The following is a 12,625-nucleotide window of genomic DNA, read 5'->3' on the forward strand; positions in this document are numbered from 1 at the left end:
ATATAATTACGCTTAAACAGATTTTGTAGAAATGTAATTGCTATCAACTCACTCAAGAGTTAGACAACCCGTATGCAAACAGTTGTTTGCGCCCGCTGAGTGCTGTGCAGCCAGAAAATAAATCATGTTAGAAAGATACACTTTGGAACGTGCAAACTCTGCCAGTCCTCCAATTAGTAAAACAAATTGGCTCGACAAGTTTCATTGAATCGGTCACTAGTTGCTGACTCTTTTTTCTCTGCAGTGGACGGCGGTCGTTCACGCTGCACGTTCACGGTGTCCCTCGACGCTCACAAAGCGCGTGCATCCGACAGCGAGCGACAACAGAGAGATGATACAGCGGGGTCTGCAGGACTACCACAATGGGAGGAGTATAAAAGTTACCCTGAGCCCTGCCCACCAACTGCAAAACATATAAGACGCTGGAGTGGAGCATAAAGCAGGCACTAAATCTTTAAATCTTGATGAAAAGACTGACTAAAGACAAAAAAAAAAATCACCTTAACTCACTTCTTTTTATCAGTTATTTTTAGTTTCTTATCACTAAGACACATATGTATTTGATTGACATTGATACCTTAAATATTTTTTCCTCATCTGATATGGATATATTGATTTGTTTCTTCCAAACATACAACTGAACAGACTTTGGTGAAAAGATTTTTTTTTTTGAGGAACAAGTGTGCAGAAAATTTGTCACAATGGCACTGGACACAGAGTTTGGTGTGAAGGGCAGCAGCATCATCAGGGAATGGAGTGGACAGGTCCAGCCTGCTCTGGTCGCCTCCTTTGTTTTCCTTTTCTGCCTGGAAGCCTGTCTGTGGGTCAGGAATCTCAGGCTCAAGAGAAGACTGCCAGGACCCTTCGCCTGGCCAGTGGTTGGCAACGCCATGCAGCTGGGCCAGATGCCTCACATCACCTTTGCCAAGCTAGCCAAAAAATACGGCAATGTGTACCAGATAAGGCTGGGCTGCAGCGACATTGTGGTTTTGAATGGAGACAGGACGATACGTAAGGCTCTCATACAGCACAGCACAGAGTTTGCTGGCAGACCAAACTTTGCCTCTTTTCAGATGATCTCTGGAGGCAGAAGTGTGACATTTACTAATTATGGCAAACAGTGGAAAGCGCACAGGAAAATAGCCCAGTCCAGCCTCAGAGCCTTTTCCTCTGCAAACTGTCAGACCAAAAAAGCCTTTGAGCAACATGTTACAGCCGAGGCCATGGAATTGGTGCAGGCATTTTTGCGCCACAGCACTGATGGACGGTATGTTGACCCTGCTCATGAATTTACAGTAGCTGCTGCTAATACCATGTGCGCTCTCTGCTTTGGGAGGCGATACGGACATGATGACCTGGAGTTCAGGACCTTATTAAAAAAGTTGGACAAGTTTGGGGAGACCGTGGGGGCGGGTAGCTTGGTAGATGTCATGCCCTGGCTTCAGTCCTTCCCTAACCCAGTCCGCAGTGTCTATGAAAACTTTAAAAACCTCAACGAGGAGTTTTTCGCCTTCGTGAAAGACAAAGTGACGCAGCACAGAGAGTCCTTCAACCCAAATGTGACCCGGGACATGAGTGACGCCATCATCAATGTGATCGAGCACAGACAGGACAGTGGACTGACCAAAGAGTTTGTTGAAGCAACAGTCACAGATCTGATTGGAGCAGGTCAAGACACTGTGTCAACTACCATGCAGTGGATCCTCCTGCTCCTGGTCAAATACCCAGAAATACAAGCCAAACTGCAGGAGCTCATAGACAAAGTAGTAGGCCCAGACAGACTGCCATCAATTGAGGACAGAAACAGCCTGGCCTACCTGGACGCCTTCATCTACGAGACCATGCGCTTCACCAGCTTCGTCCCCCTCACCATCCCACACTCCACAACCTCAGACGTCACTATCGAGGGTTTCCACATCCCCAAAGACACGGTTGTCTTTATCAATCAGTGGTCCGTCAACCATGACCCCCTGAAGTGGAAGGACCCTCACATTTTTGACCCTGCACGCTTCCTTGATGAAAACGGGGCCCTCGTTAAGGACATAACCAACGGTGTGATGATTTTTTCCACGGGTAAAAGACGCTGCATCGGCGAACAGATCGCCAAGGTGGAAGTGTTTTTATTCATAGCTGTCCTGCTGCACCAGTGCAGCTTTGAAAGTAACCCATCTGTGCCTCTCACTCTTGACTGCTCGTACGGGCTCACGCTGAAGCCCCTCCAATTCTGTGTCAGCGCCAAGCTCAGGGGAAAGCTGCTGGGCTTAGTTTCCCCAGCATGAAAAACATGTCCCAATACTGTGACTCAAGGCCAGCAAACACTTTTCCACCAATGACATTTAACAGTGAGTATCAACATGCCTGCACTAAATCCTACTGTTGTATGATTTTCATATTTAATAATAATATTTAATGGGTATCTTAACACAGTCTTATTTGAATTATTGTTGGCGCAGGGCTGTGAATATGATGTCAAAGATGCAATACTAGCTACAGGTAGAACTCAAGGCTGTGGACTGTTGAAATCAATGCAAATGTATTACATTTCTGCTTTACAAAATACTCTATACTTGATCAGATTTTGTAAATAATTCTGAGTCGTGAGCTTGTTTTACATCCACTATTGCGCATGTACATGTATAGTGTGTATGCAAGACATAGCTACATCCCTTAAATGTCAATTTAAACTAATATAATTGTATTCAAAATGCTTGTGAATGTTATAAAGTCACTTGATGACTTCTTGTTCTCATTTGTAATATGTAAGATTATATTTAACCTTTGCCACGTAAAGCAGTTACAATTTGTTTTTTATAATTTCATATTTCAGGTATGACAATACATGTATAGATGTTTAATGTATTTCACTATCTACTGTACTCAAAGAATATGAACACATTAAACAAAGAATGCTGATCAAAGTGGAGGAAAAAGGCTGGCATGTTTGTGAAGGAGGAAGTCTTCAGGACGAAGAAGAGACATTGCCATGAACCATGAACCCTTCACAAACGTTATGCAACTAGGGTTCAGTTTTACTGTACAAGCACTGCAGCGACCCCGTGCCAAACACACAAGTCTCACCAGTACAAAAAAATGTGCAGCAAATGTCTTTCACTCCTGGGGCATTCTCAAAAACATGTTTGTTTACAAAGTCACTTTTTCAAAGCTACATGGATCACATGGTCACTGCACTCTCTTTAAGCCTCTGCATTCAGGAATTGATATTACAATGTCCAAGGGATGTGTTTCTCTGCCTTGAATGTTTAAGCATTCCTCATAGAAGATAATTTGTTATCAATGTGTTGGCTCTATATGATGGAACAATAAGCTATATCTGAAATTAATAAAGTGAATTGTTAATGCTCAATGTGTCCTGTTTAATTGTCACTTAGCTTTTAGAGTTAGGCTAAACAGGCAAAATCTCACAATACTCCTTTAAACCTGCTGAGCAAGGTGTGACTATGAACTACTTTCTCAGTCTCAAAGCGTTTCTTAGCTAGTGTTGGCGCTGGCAGATATGCCAACAATGTGATATTAGGCGCCACCACTGTTTAGATGTCTTTCATTACTCATTGTTACAAAAACAGAAACCTCTGAAATACTTGACTTGTGGCTGAACATTACTAAAACCAAAGATGTTGTTTTAAGTTCCTCCTTTTGTTGCACAAGCACCCACATAAGCAGATTTATAGCTACACTGATTTCTCTATAAAAGTATTTTGATGCAGCCACACAATGTAACAGCTACATTATCTCAGTGACCTTTGTTTAAAGGGCTATTACTGCATGCCAACAATAACTTGTATGTATGTTTTATGGAGCATAATTAATTGTGTTGTTTGTATCTGTTCAGAGTTTGGATCTGAAGATCTCAGCTTTCATGATGATACCCCAGAGCCTTTTTCCCTGTATGGTTATAATTAACAGCTTGGCTGTAAATAACAGAAACCAAATCATGTTTAAAAATGGCCACGGAAAGTCCATAGGAAACTCCATTGGAAAAAACAATCAAATCCAGCTTATTGTCCATTACTTACACTATATGCTACCACTTCCATCCATTCCATCACATGACTAAAGTATTTCATTTTCAAACATTCAACAACTTTATATAAGCTATTTTATGAAAAAATACATCTGAGGGCACACATGGTGTGTAGAGTTAATTATCTTTTAAAAGTGTCATAGTCATCTCTGTTATATCCTTGGGCAATAAAACTTTCAATCTGTAGGTTTTGGCAACAGGGCCTATTACAGTGAGTAGGTGCTCTCCTTTTCTGTCATCCTACAAGGGTAGGAAGGAAGCCTGAGTGGGAGAAGTAAGGTCTGCAGGCTGTGGTCAAAATGGGAGGGGAAAGATAATAAAAAACCTGAGTCGCTGACCCCTCCCACAATAGAGATACATATAAGTGAAGTGTTAAGGCTTGAACCTGATCTAGTCCTTCTCACTAGCTTCTGTGGTGGAGTGGTGAAACAAAATGTGAGTGCTGCTTAGAGTTCTTTTATTTTGGCTTTTTTGTCAGTCTGATTATGATATAGGTTGAGAAATCAAAAATAATTAGTATTTTAATGTATGTAAGACTGCACAAAGAAAAAGCACTTGAAACGGTCTCCCGTTTTTAGTGAAAATTGCCTTTTTTATTGGACGCAGTGGTAGATGATAGACAAACTACAGGATAACAAAATGGCTCAAATGGATGCAGAGTTTGGTGTGAAGGGCAACAGCTTCATCAGGGAATGGAGTGGACAGGTCCAGCCTGCTCTGGTCGCCTCCTTTGTTTTCCTTTTCTGCCTGGAAGCCTGTCTGTGGGTCAGGAACTTCAGGCTCAAGAGAAGACTGCCGGGACCCTTTGCCTGGCCCGTGGTCGGCAACGCCATGCAGCTGGGCCAGATGCCTCACATCACCTTTGCCAAGCTAGCCAAAAAATATGGCAATGTGTACCAGATACGGCTGGGCTGCAGCGACATTGTGGTTCTGAATGGAGACAGGGCGATACGTGAGGCTCTCATACTGCACAGCACAGAGTTTGCTGGCAGACCAAACTTTGTCTCTTTTCAGGCTGTCTCAGGGGGGAAAAGTATGACTTTCACTAATTACAGCAAACAGTGGAAGATGCACAGGAAAATTGCTCAATCAACGATCAGAGCATTCTCATCTGCCAACAGCCAGACCAAAAAAGCCTTTGAGCAGCAAGTTGTGGCTGAAGCCACAGAGCTAGTTGAGATTTTCCTCAAACTCAGTGCTCAGGGCCAGTATTTCAACCCTGCTCATGAGCTGACAGTAGCTGCAGCGAATGTGATCTGTGCCTTGTGCTTTGGAAAACGTTATGGACATGATGATGTTGAGTTTAGAGCCTTGTTACAGAAGTTAGATAAGTTTGGCGAGACAATAGGGGCTGGCAGCTTGGTGGATGTAATGCCATGGCTTCAGTCTTTCCCTAATCCAGTCCGCAGCATGTTCAATAACTTCAAAGACCTGAATCAAGAGTTCTTTGGGTTTGTCCACAACAAGGTGGAGGAGCACAGAGACACATTTGATCCAGAGGTAACAAGGGATATGAGTGATGCCATTATTGGCGTGATTGACAAGGTTGACAGTGACAATGGCCTCACCAAAGGCCACACAGAGGGTACGGTGTCAGATCTGATTGGTGCAGGTCTGGATACCGTCTCCACCGCTATTCATTGGATTCTCCTTCTGCTGGCTAAACACCCTGAGATACAAACCAAACTCCATGAGCTCCTTGACAAAGTGGTGGGGAGAAACAGGCTGCCATCTGTTGATGACAGAAGCAGCCTGGCTTACCTGGATGCATTCATCTACGAAACCATGCGCTTCACTAGCTTTGTCCCCATCACCATCCCCCACTCCACAACCTCAGACGTCACCATCGAAGGTCTCCACATCCCCAAAGACACGGTGGTCTTTATCAATCAGTGGTCCGTCAATCACGACCCCCTGAAGTGGAAGGATCCACATATCTTTGACCCCTTGCGCTTCCTGGATGAAAAGGGCTCCCTAGACAAGGATCTCACAAACAACGTTATGATCTTTTCTGCAGGGAAGAGAAGATGTATTGGGAACCAGATTGCCAAAGTTGAAATATTTTTGTTCTTTGCAATTCTACTCCATCAATGTAGCTTTGAGAAAAGTGCTCACGAGGACCTGTCTTTAAACTGTACCTATGGTTTAACACTAAAGCCTTTAAATTACAAGATTACTGCCACACTCAGGGGAGAATTACTTAAAGGCTAATACAAGTGTTGTAAAACTGGTTATCCAATAAAGAACAGCAATGCAATATAAGGTATGTGTTCTAAAATAAATATATATGCCTTGTATCACAGATGAATTGTCTGTAATAAGCTTTAACTAACCCAAAGTATGCAAATGATAAGCTTTCTTACTTCTACTGACATTTATTATTTAAATTGTGACTGACAAGCAATATAATCATTCACTTTGTTACAAGTTGCCAGTTAATGTATTAAAAGTAAAACTTTGAAAAACTGTGACTGACTGAGAAAATCTAAATATATCTGGCTCTGTCACAGAAGAAAATGTAATGAAAGCTTTTGATTTGTTTGCCCAAAACCACAATTCATAATAAACCTTAAGTATGTATTGTTATTTATATGAGGGTAATCAGCAGAATCACCCTAAATAGCAATATAAACTGGTGGTGATGACTGATTTTCACTTTAAGCATTTTGTGTTTCTCGCTGATGGGGAGAAATCACATGCCAGCTGTGTGGTCTCAACAGAGCAGTAATTTACCCAGACTCATTTATCTTCCCATGTGTTGACCTTTTTAATGTTTGAGCTTAATACAAATACAGTGTACAAGTCATTTACAGTCACATGCTCTTAAATCATGCATAATACTGTTGTATTCTGATAACTCACATGTATTATATGTTGAAATCCTTATAGAACATGCTATAGGCTATTACGGCACACTGCATTGTCTCTGAATAACAAGCTGTGTAGAATATCTAAATAATGTTTTGCATAATGAACATCACCCAGTGTGATACACTCTGTACTTTACAATGTACAATAAACAATTTGTATGGATTTCTAACTGAACCTGTGGGGTGTATCAGTCAGAGCAGCCAAAGTGTTGAGAACCGCAGAGGCCAGAGAGGCCAAAGAAGTAATAATAGATCATGATGTCTCAGTGTTGTTGTGAAAGATTAATATGGGTTACAGTCAGGCCCTGCATGCTCTTGTTCTCCACTCCTTACAAGCAGGCTGCGACTCAGTACATCAGTACAGGCAACAGTAGGCAGCCACAAGGTTCACTCGTCAATATTTTACACGGAGCGCGGTGTACTTTTGAATGCTGTGTTTTTTTCTTCTTCTGAACAAGCACATTCAGTTTCAGCCAAGTCAGTGTTATCTTCCATTTATCAATACACATTGCAGTTCTTCTTTTAACATCATGTTAAATAAAACGTGTGAAATAGTAAAGACCAGAGTTATAAAAAATTACAATGTTGGCATTAGGGAACAGGAAACACATTGAGTTCACTAAATCACCTTAACAAACACTGTTACAGAGGGGGGGTCACATTAGTTCGTATGCCAGTAAGCAATATTTGTCAGCCGTGTCTGCAGAAGAGTACTTTTACTTTTGTTACATTACGTGCATTTTGCTAATGATACTTCTGTACTTAGGGGATATTTTGAATGAGAAGCTTTTACTCTTTTCTTTTTACATTGTTGTATTGTTACTTTTACTTAAGTACGATCTGAGTACTTTTTCCACACAAACTTATATACCAAAGCAATGATTACCAGACATTTTTCATGGCCGTCAAATGCTGCTTACTGGCATTTAACCGGACATGACCCACCTGTGTCTGTACTAGTGTCCAGGGGCGTCGGACTGGGGGGGAAAAGGGGACTGAGTACCCAGGGCCCTCATGTGAGGAGGGCCCAAAAAGATGCTAGAATGAATAGCTGTGGATGCGTGGAGGGGCCCATAGAAAATGCCTTTCTACAGGGCCCAGAATTTTGTGCTACGCCCCTGCTAGTGTCTGCCATGGTGATTAAGGTTGCCATTATCACCTTCAGTATCATAGGATTTACAGTGGCAATCATATGAGATCTATCTACTCCAACAAATGCAGTCAACAACCTCCCGAAAATTCTTCCTCCTGACTGACTTTCCTTATTTTGGGAAAACCAAAACAGCCCAATGCATATATGCTAACATATATCCTTGCTGTAAGTATAGTACATAAATATTAGTTTAAGTGTGGGTTAACAGTTTATCATTTCCATACCCCCTCTTCCTTTTATCTCCCCGTCCTTGCCACATTGAAACATTTCCTCAGTAAGTGGTCCTATGCTCTGGAGTCTACCTGTGTACTTGCAGGAGCAGCATCGTGGCTGAATTAAGACGGAGGCTTGTTTTCACTGAGGTTCATACAGAGCAGGCTGGAGACATTCTGTACAGCAACAGGCTCTCTATCCTTCTCTCTTTGCTCTGACACCCCAAGGACCCTGGAGGGAGGAATGGGCCGCCTAACCTCCCCCATTTCCATCACTGCTTCCCAAAACATCCTTAAAATGTGTCCAGCTGAAAGACTCCCTTTCACCCTGAGTCACCCTCTCCCAGCTCCACATACCCCGCAGCCCTCGACCTGCGGAGCTTCACTCCTTAAAGGAAAACAGGAAAGTGTACAAGCTGAGGTTATTCACATTCTGCACGTACACAGAGCCACAAAGTGACCTCCCACAAGGTTCTCTCCGCTACCACAAGACACAGCTCAGCACTCTATCCAAAACCCCCTCTCCTCTGCTAAAGGTTTGACATGCAAACTGCAGTCACTGCTTGGTAGATGACACACAGTGAGGTAGAATTACTTGAAAGCAGACAAATGTAATTCTCCAGAAAATCTCTTTCTCTGTCCCCTGCCATCATCTGCTGCAACAAAGCGGAACATTGTGTCTGAGCTGGAAACGGCCCCATGCTCATATTCAGTCAGTCTTTCCTATAACGCCGCCCTCAACACCAACACACTGACCACAGCTTGATTCAAAATTCAAAAAGTTGCAGACAAATAATATGACTTTAATTCTGCATGCTCTTCGTTCTGACCCAAAGCATCAAACATCAAAGCAGATCATTAATCATTCAGTTGGGGGGGAAAAATTGAAGTATCCCAGTAAACATTTTTCTTTGAATGACAAGAACCAATAGCCTGTGTGGGAAAAAAGAAGATCATGCTAACTATGAATCAACTTTTTCCCAAAGAGCACACTGGGAAGGCATAGGTGAAATTTCCAACAAGTCAAATAACCGTCATTGCCCAAAGGTCAACATATACTCAGTCTCTCCTCTGTCTATTTACAGTAGCATATAATCCCAAACCCTCCCTAAACTGAGGGTCCTTGTTTTAAAAGACTGTCATCCTGTCCTCAGAGCATGTTGCAATATACAAAGAATTCAATTTTGTCCAAAACAAAATGAAAATAGTTGTAATTTGCATTCTGATTCAGTGTAATATATTCCAGTGTGTGATGTTCCACTTGTTAACTCAAAAAAATGTTTCCCCTCTTTTGAAACCCCCTGTGGAATTATGTCATAGACATAAACACTAAGCAGGAGTATAATAATGTTCCAGTTGACATTATAATCAAGTCGTGCCACCTTTAAGTTCAATATCCTGCTATAGACTCTGTGTTTTTAACACATCACTGACATGGAGTCCAAAAATTTGTGACAATTCACTTCATGGTTTTGGAATACAACCTCACGCAACCATCATGAAAACATGTGAAGTGACCCTTTTCAATAAACAATGACCCAACTCATTATTATAGGGCGGGATGGTTAGTGCTTGTTGTTTTGTCCGTGCCAGGGATTGTTTTGGAGCGGAGGCAAGGAAAGGACCTTTGATATAAATTAACACAATGTGCAGTTCCCATTTGCCACATTTCTTTCCATATAACTAACAATTATTTTTCAGGAAGTGCAGGAGGAAGTCATCCGTGATGGTCAGGATGAGAACACGACAAGCATGTGGTTTTTGTTCATGGATGGGAGTTGACATCACGGGACACAGTCACTCATATTAAGTGGTCATTTTTGATTAGTATGGAAATGCAGCAACCCTGTCTCCTATGATTTATGTGAAATGGCTATGTTGACTGCAAGTGCAGGAAGCACTAATGTTCACAGAGTGGAGTGAGATGAGAAGGGCGTGGAGGCTATGGCGGTGGAGAAGTTTGCGCCTCTTCTCCTCTAGTCTGCCGTCCATCCCTAAGACATGCTGATATGGAGTCTGAGGTCGTGGCTATCAACCCACAGTTGCACCATTCACATTCTTCGGTGTCTAAACAGCTGTACTTTCCATCAAGAACAGGACTTTGCAAGTTTTTTTACCTGTCAAAACCTAGAAAGCAATTGAGAGGCGAAGTCCCTCCCCTTCCAGTGGACCACCATGGAACCTAATTTCCAGACTGATCTCATAAAGTGGCGTATCTATGACATGCCAATTCGTATGCCATTACTGGCGTGTTATCAAGACGCATACTCGCTTTTTAGCGTGTTTATCAATGCTGTTTGGCCTCCATTGACTAACATTACCTTACGATTGCGTGTGAATTGACGCCGTAGCGAGTATTATGAAAGGCCAAAAATCCGCAAATAAATAAATAAAATTTATTATATAATAAATTACACGTAGCCTCGCGATGTGGCATGTATGTTTACTCTGTGACGTTGCAGACTGACGTCCGCTGTATACAGCGTAGACATACACGCAGATAGCTCAAAATGCGTACAGATAACACCCCACTTGGCTTTAGGAAAGTGGCGAGTATGTTTACGCGAAGTCATGATGTTATGTTGTAATTTCAGAAAAAATATGTAGTGAATGAGGAGAGACTAAATATTTTTTTGATCCCGTTTGAGTTGAGCCATGGATTACACATATCAGTTAAAAAGATAATTCAAGTCAACTTCAAGTCAAGAAAGTCTCAGTTTGTCGTAAAACTGTTAAAGTATAACAAAATACGTAATTAGAAAGACTACACACTTCAAAGTTGCATGGGTTACGTCTCGCTGAACAGCCTGGTCTCACAGAATTCCGTGAAATTATCACAAACTGTAAACAGCACATTACGTGGTGGTGGCACGGAACGTGTGAAAAATCCGTGTGGCCACCACGGAAAACAATGCCAAAGTAAAGTCAATGAGAAGCTGACGTAGCATTAAGAGCGACAATGCTAGCGAGTAGTGAAATGAATGAATGAAAGCCTGAAAATCTGCATAGGGAGGTTGGTTGGGGTGGTGGATGGGTCAACAACAGGACTTTCACCCAGGAGACCGGGGATCGTGTCCCGCGTGTCACGATTCCTAAATCTAACCGTCCCGTTGTTCTTTTCCTAAACCCAACCCGTCTGCTGTATACGGCTGTCCTGTCCCGTTCTTTTCCTAAACGCAACCTGTTGCTGTCCTGCCCACCCATGACCTTTTCCTTAACTTAAGGGGCCGTGTTCATTTCATGGAATTATTCTGTGGGCCTAGGGCTGAATGATTAATCGAAAAATAATCGTAACCGAAATTCAGAGCCTATAACCGACGTAATTTTACCAAGTCGGTTATTTCGGTCTTTTAATCCTATTAATATTTCTGCGGCCGCCCACTGTGTGTTAATGTACTTTCCCCTTAAAACATATTACGGCCGCCGCGTGTGTAGTCACGTGACTCTGCCCCGTCCAGTCTGCGACCATAGGTGCTTTCCGATCGGCTAGTACTTGTACTTTTTAGAGGAAAAGTACACTTCTAAGCAGTTCTAAGAACTACTCTCCAACAAAATCTTTTTTTCCGTTTGCATTCCCACTGGTGGCCATAGGGACTGGTAGGAGGGGTAAGGGAGCGACGCAAGCACGGCAACGGTCTTTATAGCATCGTCACTAGACCTTAGCGTCACATACAACAACAACAACAAATGATGCTAATACTTGTGCACTTTTCCTATATTAAATGCACGTCCATTCTCGTAGTAATTCACGTAATGTTTTGCTCAACACAGACGGGGCTTTATTATACTTGGAACAGACCCCGCCTCTGCCTGCAGCACTGTGGACGTGTGTGTGTGTGTGTGTGTGTGTGTGTGTGTGTGTGTGTGTGTGTGTGTGTGTGACGGCCGGCGAGCCGCAGGACACGCTTGTGGAGTTTAACTCCGAAAAGACAGTTAACCACAGGTTCCCGTTAATCTTATGATGGACATTTATCATTTATTTTCTACATTTTTAGGAAACTTTTTTTTTTTACATTAAAACTTAAATTACTTTTTTATAAGACGTTTTTATTTCATTGTAAAATCTACTGTTGTAGATTTCAGTTCAGTTGTTTGACATATTTAAAAAATAAGCATTAATTGCTATCTGTGTGTTGTTTCCTTATTTTAGAATCACAAAGATAGGCTTATGCACTCTTTCATTAGAAAAAATAACCGTGAACATATTTACAGTATAAGAAAAGAAAAAGAATTTAAAATAATCGTTCAATAATTGTAATCGAGATAACTTGTTCGATTAATCGTGATTATGATTTTAGCCAAAATCGTCCAGCCCTACGTGGGCCCATCACAGACTTTTAACACTAGA

The 12,625-nt window shown here is 42.0% G+C and overlaps 2 protein-coding genes across 2 annotated transcripts; both read left to right on the plus strand.

Moving 5' to 3' along the window:
- Positions 1-436: 436 nt before the first annotated feature.
- Positions 437-3,364, plus strand: LOC116035878 (cytochrome P450 1B1-like). The gene has a single exon (XM_035994980.1). It carries the CDS (start codon positions 702-704, stop codon positions 2,277-2,279), a length of 1,578 nt encoding a protein of 525 aa, XP_035850873.1. The 5' UTR covers positions 437-701; the 3' UTR covers positions 2,280-3,364.
- A 1,074-nt stretch (positions 3,365-4,438) lies between these two features.
- LOC116035879 (cytochrome P450 1B1-like) lies at positions 4,439-7,087 on the plus strand. Its single transcript, XM_035994979.1, has 2 exons — positions 4,439-4,477; positions 4,662-7,087. Exon 2 carries the CDS (start codon positions 4,682-4,684, stop codon positions 6,251-6,253), a length of 1,572 nt encoding a protein of 523 aa, XP_035850872.1. The 5' UTR covers positions 4,439-4,477; positions 4,662-4,681; the 3' UTR covers positions 6,254-7,087.
- Positions 7,088-12,625: the final 5,538 nt, after the last annotated feature.

Source organism: Sander lucioperca, chromosome 18, assembly GCF_008315115.2.
Source record: "Sander lucioperca isolate FBNREF2018 chromosome 18, SLUC_FBN_1.2, whole genome shotgun sequence".
Classification (NCBI taxonomy): domain Eukaryota; kingdom Metazoa; phylum Chordata; class Actinopteri; order Perciformes; family Percidae; genus Sander; species Sander lucioperca.